This window comes from Plectropomus leopardus, chromosome 17, assembly GCF_008729295.1.
Source record: "Plectropomus leopardus isolate mb chromosome 17, YSFRI_Pleo_2.0, whole genome shotgun sequence".
In the NCBI taxonomy this organism is placed as follows: Eukaryota; Metazoa; Chordata; class Actinopteri; order Perciformes; family Serranidae; genus Plectropomus; species Plectropomus leopardus.
Window position 1 is genome coordinate 4,310,950 of NC_056479.1, and position 9,260 is coordinate 4,320,209.

Here is a 9,260-nt window from a genome sequence, read left to right on the forward strand (position 1 = left end):
TAAACACATTATAGATTTGAGGATGTGAAGCCACTCTGTTTGCGTGTAGTTTTTGTTAGCATGCTGAAGATTATAACTTGGTTACTTATTAACTCCTGGCCTCCTTCCTGAAGCAGTCACAGCAGATAGGAACACATACTGTACACAGGGCAATTTATTAAGTAGCACCATTGCTTCATTCACAGCCGGAAAATCCCATGTGGAATCCATTTAGCAACAGGTGATCAATGTGAACCAAAACCAATATTAACCTTTGAATTGTCTCTGATTACTCCTAAATAAAGCGATAAGATCACCATGTTGATGTAGTGGTGTCAAGATAGTTAGTGTTGGATGTAGAGACTATTTTTTTTTCTTAAATTGATACATTTCTCAGCTGTGTCGAGCAATTGGACATAACCTGACTTATTTCTTCCGGTATGCAGGTGGTAGGCCAATGCTAGGCCACATGGTTGGATTTACCCAAGTGGGTCCAAGATGGGTTATACTGGAGCTACTTGGGTAACAAGTGCGTATGGGCCCAAAATGCATCTTATCTGCGGCCCACTTTGATAAACCCAACCACGTGGGCAATTGGCATGGAGTCATTATGGAACCCATGGACAATCCATTTACTATCCACATGGGTCTCACATGCAAATGCTGGCTGGACCTTGAGCGGCTCAGCAACTGTCGATTGACACCTGTACAAATCACCCTGAACACGTTTCAGGTATCTCCTTAAAAAAACAACAACAATTACTTAAAATCTATATGGACTTATGCTCAGTTAGCATGAAAACTGCTTCCTTCTGAAGATTGTGCCTTCTCTATTGCAACATGCTGTAATATATATGGTTCATTGTATGACTTTAATGGCAGTGAGAAACCAAGCCAACAAGGTGCCACCATGCAAAGAATACTTTGAATGATGAACTAAAAAGCAATACTGTTATACTTGAGTATGCTCAAGATAATGTGCCTAATGTTGACTGTTGAAGTAATCAAAATGTCTCATTTTGATGACAGTCACATTATCAGGGTGCATGTTAACATGCCCTATGAAAATGATTCATAGGTTTCATTATTTATCCAGGGCGGGGTTGATGACATACCCTACAGTTTCCTATGCAACTTGCAGCAAAACAGTGAAAAGCCAGGCTCAGATTTGATGAGGTCCGGCTCGGAGGAGTCAAAGGCTGGTGTAAGGTATAGGACAGGAATTGCAAGCGACATTGTGAGTTCAGCCAAAGCCCTCACAAGTACAGTAAGGGTTTTGTGTTTGTGTGTTTCAGTGGGAGGGGCCAACCACAGCACCTGTCACTCAGTACCTAAGAGAGGACAGACCGTTGAGTGAATGCAGACAGGAAACCATAGAGCACCAGAAAATAGGACAAACCAGAAAGACGGTAACCGTGCTGTCGACTACTGACAGCTCATCTCTCACTTTTAGTATTTATGTGATTTGCTATTGCCACCAAGACACCAAGCAATATCTTTCTTTGGCCTAACTTTTTTCCAGACATCTTAGACGTAACTTCACATCCACTTTTGGTGCTCTGGATGAAGAAAATGGATGATGGACTCACATCTGAGAAGAAACAAGGATCAAAAGCCATCAGGTGAGACTGAAGTCTTCCTGGAACTTTGCAGAGGTATCTGATTATACACCCTCACCATACAGGAATGGACCTTCCCATGTGTTACTTTTGCATCAAAGTATGACCGAGGTCAACAGGACAGTAGAAGTGGAATGCAGTTTCACAAAGTGTTTTTGTGGCTAGAGAACACAATTCAGGAGTCAAATAAGATTTGGAATAGATCCTGAAACCTGCTGCAGTCAACCACAGCTGGAGAGAGACAACATTCATTTCAAACGGGTAAGCCTATAGCATTGCCAGTGTGAAAAAATGTGTTTTATGTTTATGAAATATTTTCATAAAAATTTAAGTTAAGTTATGTTTTATCAATTTTTTCTAAATAATAATTTAATGGATTGATGATTGTAATAATTTAATAAGTTTTATTTGGGTAGGTTTTTTTCCCCTTTTTTTTCAAAAATAATTTTCTTGTTTAGTTTTGAGTTTTGGAGCATTTCTTTTTTTCTCATAATTTTTATTTTGTGCGTGTGTTTTTTTTTTCTTTCAATTTTTTTGTCATTTTGAATTTTTGGGGGATGTTTTGTTTGTTTCTTTTTACAATTTGTCTGCATTTGTACTTTTACTTATAATACTTGAGTATATATTCCTGATTATGCTGTTGTAATTTTATTTCAGTAATATTTCCAAAGCAGGACTTGTAACAGAGCATTTTCACAGTGTGGTAATAGTACTTTTACTTAAGTAAAGGATCTGCATACGTCTTCCACCACAGCATCTACTGTATGTAACACACTAATTATGAATGTTCCTTACTTTAAAAAAAAATCTGAACTATCCCTTTAATGCAGGAATTTGGCATCTTTTAGAGTGCATTAACACGACTTAAGAGGTTTTGTCATAATACTTGATAAGACAGACATGCTGGGTGTGTAGCATGTGAGTGGGCACATTTGGACTATTTTATTGAATTCAGTGGTTGCATGAAGAGTTTTAAACAACACAGTTTGTCCAGTAGTGTTTTACCAGCCAGGCATAACAACCTTTGAACACTCCCTTCGGTGTCTGATCTCTCTTACACATACACACACCCACACACACACTCACACACACTGTAAACATGGTGGTTAGTAACACAGTGACTACACCCAGGCAACAGTGACCACAGACTGTGTTTTGAAATTGAAATGCATTGATTATTTCTTCAAAAGCATAACCACCTCAGTTTCTCAGCAACACTTTGCCATTCTATGTAATAATGTTCTGATGGATTACAGTTATTATGCACCAAATTTCATTCAAAATGTTGCATTTATACAATACTGCTGTAATTCAAGCTGCATTCAGTTCATTACAGCTTTTGTATTTATTGTATTGTGTAAGTATTCAGGCTCTGGTAGCTCAATCCTGGGAAAATCCTGAGATGTACAAATGTTGATGTGTTACTTAACTAAAAACTATCCACTTTCACTTGTGGCTAGCCATCACCATCAGGCCAGCCATTAGAAATTATTGACCTACAGTTTCACATGCACGCACGCACACGCACACGCACACACACACACACACACACACACACACACACCCCGGGGAGCACAGAAGATCAATATAATCCACACAGTTTCAAAGTGGACACCGCCAAGATTTGTGTCACGAATTCAGTATCTGACCATATTTCTCCTCTCTTGTTCCTGCGATATTTCGCTACATAATCGCCAGAAAAAATTTTTTGCAGAACATTAAGATGTCACATTTGACAGCGGACCTCTTTGATATAACATGTCAGAGCTTAATCATTATATCCTTTTAGACATTTGTGTGAAATTTGAGCATATGAACTCTTGACTTCAAAAAAAAACATGATTTAGGAGGTCACTGTGACCTTGATCATTGACCTTTGACCACCAGATTCTAATTTGTTAATTCTCTAGTCCAAGTGGATGTTTGTGCCAGATTTGAGAAAATTTCACCAAGACCATCCTCAGCTATTGCATTCACGACAGTGAGACAGATGCAAGGTCACAGTGACCTTGACCACTGAAAAACAAATTCTAATCAGCTCATCATTGAGTCCAAGTTAATAACTGTGTTAAATTTAATGTTAAAAAAATTCCCTCAACATATTGCTTCACAGGAATGAAATGTATGCAGGGTGACCGTGACCATGACCTTGACCTATGACCACCAAAATCAGATCAGATCATCCTTGGGTCTACTCAAATGTATGTACCAAGAAATTCCCTCAAGGTGTCCTCTGGTCTCTACTATCGCTGGTGCAGAGGTTTAAAAATGGCCTCCAAATAATGATCAGACAAAACTTCAAACATTCATTAAAGAAATTACTGCAAGTCATCAAAGCTGTAGTAGCTAACATAAAAAAAATATTATACTTGCTGAAACTTTCACACAGCAGTCAATGAGACAGATAATCTATGGGAAAAAACATGCCTAGGTCAGTTTAAGTCAGGTTGAGGAATACGCAGGAAAGAATAGCTTGATTTCCAACCGAATTAGGCGTGTTGGTCCAACTTCGCAATATTTGACGTGGTACCTTTTTTTATACAGACCAACAGTTTTAGTTGGACTAATACAATAATTTGAATAACACAATAATTTCACTTTTTCTACCATCATGAAAAAACTTTCTTGTTCACTATCTTAGTTTAGCATGTTAGCATGCTAACATTTGGTAATAATCAGAAAACAGAGTAAAGCTGGGGCTCACAGGAGTGTCAGTAAATTTGTAGGACATTTTGTGCCAATCCATCCAGTAGATGTTGAAATACTTAATTGAATAAGAGTGAGGTTATTTGGCTGACTTAATGGAGGCTACTAATTGCTACACTATGGCTACACAATTTCAGTTTGAAGTTACATTATAACATGCAGCCATTCTGACAGTTTATCCCGACTCTGCAGGTGCACTTATTCTACATCAGGAAGTTCCCATTAAAGGATTTAATTCTGCGCGTTTTGAGCCAGTATGCTCTTCCTCAGGTGTACATGTCTGATGAGCATACTGGCTTGAAACATCATTTTTTTTTACAGAATTAAATCATTTAATGGAAGCTTCTATCTTTTTACACTTGTTCATGTTGGATCCAGCACCCACTAAGGGATGTGCGTGTCTTTGATTGCACTTATTCTACATAACACCACAAAAGGAACACTGAATCTTTAAAAACAAAAGTTATTTACCAAATGTTCTTTTCAGTTGGAAGTTGAGATTGTTTTGCACCATGAGCAACATGGCCCACAGAAAGGCAGTAAAACATAGAGCAGCGAGGAAGTCGATACTCACCCTCACTTCAAAGTTGTATAGAATCTACATCAAATAGGACAAAGGGAGCCAAACAATAATCGGTTAGCTGAGCGTATCACGTCTTCATGAAAGAGAGAGAGAGAGAGCGAAAGAGAGAGAAGAAAAGAAATAATAAAACAGTGTGGGCTAGTTTCTGTTTACTCAGCTGCTATGAAACTTGCCCTGGGGCCAGAAGGCAATCAGGAGCTGACCTGCAGTCACTTTGCATGTCAGCTGTTAGCAGAGGTTGATCTTTGTCAAAATCTGATAATGGAACATTAAAGTGCAAGTTGATCTCTACAAAAGGTCACATCTTAGTTTCTTCATTTTTTTCCTTTTCCTTTCTCTGTTATACCAGTTATTAGTTACTAATCACATGAATGGCCTTAGGGACCTTAACATTATTTGGTACGCAATCAATATATGTGGGTTTTAGTTTTGGGATTGTATCTATTGTTCACACGGTCTTATGTTTCCCAGCTCAATATTCTCGGAATATGGCACGTTAAGACCATTTAAGGGGTTTTATGTTCTTGGCAATGATTTTCCGAGGTCCAGTGTCCGATTTATGTTTTCCTGATCAACATGCGGAAATTAGACACCTACAGCTCCAAGCTGATAGAACGCTAAACTCCCTGAAAGCCAACAAGGCTGTAATATCTCAAGAATGCCTTGAGGGAATTTCATGCACAAACACCCACTTGGACTAAATGAATAATTATATTTTGACGGTCAGTGGTCAATGGTCAAGGTCACTGTAACGTCATCTTTCTCAGTCTTGTGAATGCAGTATCTCAAGAAGATCTTGAGGAAATGTCTCAAATATTGCACCAACACTCATTTGCACTCAATGATGAACTGACTGGAATTCAGGGTTTAGCAGTCACAGTTGTCACACACATTCACACAGTTGTCATATTCTTGTTAAAGCGATATCTCAGGAACCCCTTGAGGGAATTTCTTCAAACTTTGGTACAGACCTTTGAATGGACTCAAGAATTAACTGATAAGAATTTGGTGTTCAAAGGTCAAGGTCAGTGTGTTGTTGCATCAGTTTCATTCTGGTAAACACAGTGTCTGAAGATGGCCCTGAGGGAGTTTCCTAAAATTTGATACAAACATCCACTTGGACTCAAAAATGAACTGATTAGAATCTGGTGGTCAAAAGTCAAGGTCACGGTGACCTCATACATGTTTTTGGCCATAACTCAAGATCTTCTGTATGTGAAGCACCCATGTTTTCGTACTGTAAGTGTAACTTGACTGGTGCATGAAGGCATACAACCGTATATCTAGTTTATTTAAACCTTTATTTTCATCCTTTTTACCTTCTCCCCAGCCTTCCCTCCACCCTGCATTCATACATCATGGCGGAGCCTTCCCCAGGGTGGTGGAAGCTGACTTTTCTGAGGAGAAAAAAATCCCAGCCCAAGGTTCTGTATGAAATCCCTGCAGAAGCCGTTTCCAATGCAGCCACTAGCCAGCATGGGTCCAGCACGGCCACCGGAGTTGCCCCCCACCCAGAGGACATGGCGCACGACTCTCAGCTGGACGCCCGCCTGGAGAGGATCATGGATAAAACAACAGTCAGCAAGGGGCGCCATGTCAAGGTGTCTCACTCTGGGAGGTTTAAGGAGAAGAAGAAAGTGCGAGCCACTCTGGCGGAGAACCCAGAGATGTTTGTGGGAGGTGAACCCATGAGAGATGAGAACCAGAGAGCTGGGAAGTAACAGGACACACAAATGCTCTAAAAGTGAATGGTGCTGCATGAGGAGACTTTAAAATGTGGTGTTTGGGTTCATGGCTCTCTCCTCTTGTCAGTTGATGGAACTTAAATCTGAGAAAATATCTTCTTAGGAGGACCTCCACTTTTTAAAATGACCACTAAGACTCATCAGAAAAAGTGAAACTTAGAGTTTGTGCCCAGTTTATATTTCTATAGAGAAGTCTGACACTAAAAAGATTGGCTTGTAGTTTCCGTTTAAAAGTATCAATTTTCCAGCTCTTCTGATATCCTCTGGCAGGCTGAGGCTGTTCCAGCATTTTGGAGCCAAATGTTTTCATTCTACTCTGTCAAACAGAAATTAAAGATATTTTGAGTTATGATGACAGATGCAATTGTCACGTCTCCGGCCGTGACTCCAGGTTTTCCTCCCTGTCTTCCTCTCCCTGTGTCCCTTATGTTTACACCCCCCCCGTGTCTCTGTGCTTTGGGCGTGGCTTTCCCTCACCTGGCTCCTGATTCGTCCTCCACTGTTGTCTTCAATCAGCTCATCAGCAAGCAGTATAAGAGCCCAGGGACTTCACTCACTCACCGCCAGATTGTTTCACCAGACTCCATGGTAGTTATGTCTCGTCCGCTCTGCAGTATTCTTTACTTGTGCTTTTGAGTCTGTTTCTTGACGATTTTATCTTGTGCCACAGATCTCTAGCCTCTGCCTCCATGCCATCTCCACATCTCCATCTGGACCTCCTCACCCTGCTTTCGCTGCCCCAGCCGGTCCCAAATCCTCGTCCTCCCATCAGACCTGCCTGCCCCGGCCTCCTCTCAATTGCCACATCCCCCCAGCACTCTTCCCCAGTAAATCCACTCTCTTCATTACTCGTATGTGTTCGAGCCTGCTCTTGGGTCCTACAAAAAACACCAGCACCTAACAGCAATGCAAAACATAAACGTGATGTGCTTTAGAGCATCACTTTATCTGTTGATTTGTGTTAACCATTAGTGTAAAATAAATAATGTCATGTTTCTTGTTGGAAAAAAAATGTCTATTAAGACTATTTATTGTTATCTTTACTATTTGGTGATCTCTGCAATAAGATTTTTTATCCAGCACATCTGTTCAGGCATCATTGTTGACTGTCCCTTGTTAAAACTTAAGTAAACTGCCCTTTACTGGATTGATATATAACATTTAACATGACTGGTGTTTTCGTGCACTGAACTTTTACAATGATGATTATGTAAAAGAGTTCATCAGTAGTTATAATTCTGTCCATTCATTTCCAAACTTGTGCTCTTGCTAGAATACGATCACATCAAAAAGCAAACCTGCACATAAACCAGTGGAGGGCAGCATTTAGCTCTCCATAATGTTTAACAGATTTAACATGTCATTCAAACACTCCTTTACTCTTTTTTAATTTTTTTTAATTTTTTTTTACCAAGATCAGTTTTGATTTTGGTTGAAATGAATGCAAACATACTTCTCCAGTGCTAAAGTGCTCCTACAGTAACTGTAAGGTATTTCAGTGCTCCAAAACTTGGCATATGGATATTATTTGTAAATTAATTGTTGTATAAATAAAATGTGTCTGGTTTTAAAATAAAATGATTTCTTCTTGCAGTTTTATTTTAAATGTATTTCCATGCCAAGTTGAACAGTTGTCAGTAATGAAATATATATCTATATAATAAGAGGAAGTTTGTCACTTGTAGCATAACCTCATTTCTTCATCTATAGTCATCAGGTTCACCTTGGTTCACATGACTTTGACTCAAGTCAGACTTGACAATATAGAAATTTAAAAAAGTATTTGACTTGGACTTGAACACCAATGATTTGAGTTCAGTGTCTGGCTTTATGCCGTGTATGCAGACACAGCCCTCACTTTGGTTATACAGGAACCGGATGGCTCCTAGCAACGACCCCGGTACTCGAGGAGGCTGAGCTTTGTGATACTCTGATTGTGAGCATTGTGATACTCTGATAATTGAAGCACACCCTCTGGTCCCTTTTTTTTAAAAAAAAATGTGAAGCACCACCCTTGTCTGCCACTCCACCTGCAGTGTACCTGACTTCCACCTGACACTGAAAAGGTGTACCAGCCAAGACGGCTCAACAGTGTCCAGAGCCTTCAGCCTCTCAGAGCCAATCTCATCCATACCTGGTGCCTTGCTGGTGAGGAGCTTGACCACCTCAACAACCTCTGCCAGGGATATGGATGAGGGTTCCCCCCAAATCTTCAGACTCTGCTTCCTCGGAGGAGGACGTAACGGCCAGATTCAGGAGTTCTTTTCACGGCTTGACAAAAACTCTGTCAGCAGTTCCCTTCCACATCCCTCTTGAGGACAGCCTAAGCTTTTCTCTTTGGGGACGTCTCACAGTTTGGCATAACTTCCTTGAGGCCGACAGAAAGGCCGACAAAAACTCCTGGCCAACCAGTACCTGTCTGCTGCTTCATCAGAACTCTGGGTAAACAAAGCCTGAAAGGCCATTTTTATACTATTTTGGACACAATTTCATATTATGATATTTTTATATTATTTTGGACTACACACTATACTATGACTTTTTTATACTATGTTGGACAAAATAATAAACTGACTTGTTCATGCTGGATGATATACTGTACTATGACTTTTTCAGACAGTTTTGGAA

The 9,260-nt window shown here is 39.9% G+C and overlaps 1 protein-coding gene across 3 annotated transcripts; it reads left to right on the plus strand.

Moving 5' to 3' along the window:
- The first annotated feature begins 1,342 nt into the window (after nt 1–1,342).
- On the plus strand, nt 1,343–8,084 carry prr15la (proline rich 15 like a). 3 transcript variants are annotated; one of them, XM_042504595.1, is made up of 4 exons: nt 1,343–1,388; nt 1,502–1,601; nt 6,218–7,220; nt 7,303–8,084. In XM_042504595.1, exons 2-3 carry the CDS (start codon nt 1,543–1,545, stop codon nt 6,606–6,608), a joined length of 450 nt encoding a protein of 149 aa, XP_042360529.1. In that variant the 5' UTR covers nt 1,343–1,388; nt 1,502–1,542; the 3' UTR covers nt 6,609–7,220; nt 7,303–8,084. The 3 variants fall into 3 exon arrangements, with proteins under 3 accessions (XP_042360529.1, XP_042360530.1, XP_042360528.1); XM_042504596.1 differs by lacking the exons at nt 1,343–1,388; nt 1,502–1,601 and adding an exon at nt 1,610–1,859; XM_042504594.1 differs by lacking the exons at nt 1,343–1,388; nt 1,502–1,601 and having other exon boundaries at nt 6,627–7,220.
- Nucleotides 8,085–9,260: the final 1,176 nt, after the last annotated feature.

What these genes read in the sequence shown, in the direction of transcription:
- prr15la (XM_042504594.1), top strand. Translation starts at nt 6,981, where the DNA reads ATGATGACAGATGCAATTGTCACGTCTCCGGCCGTGACTCCAGGTTTT. An exon ending in TTGTTTCACCAGACTCCATG is followed by an intron (nt 7,221 to 7,302) that starts GTAGTTATGTCT and finishes CTTGTGCCACAG; the next exon opens with ATCTCTAGCCTCTGCCTCCA.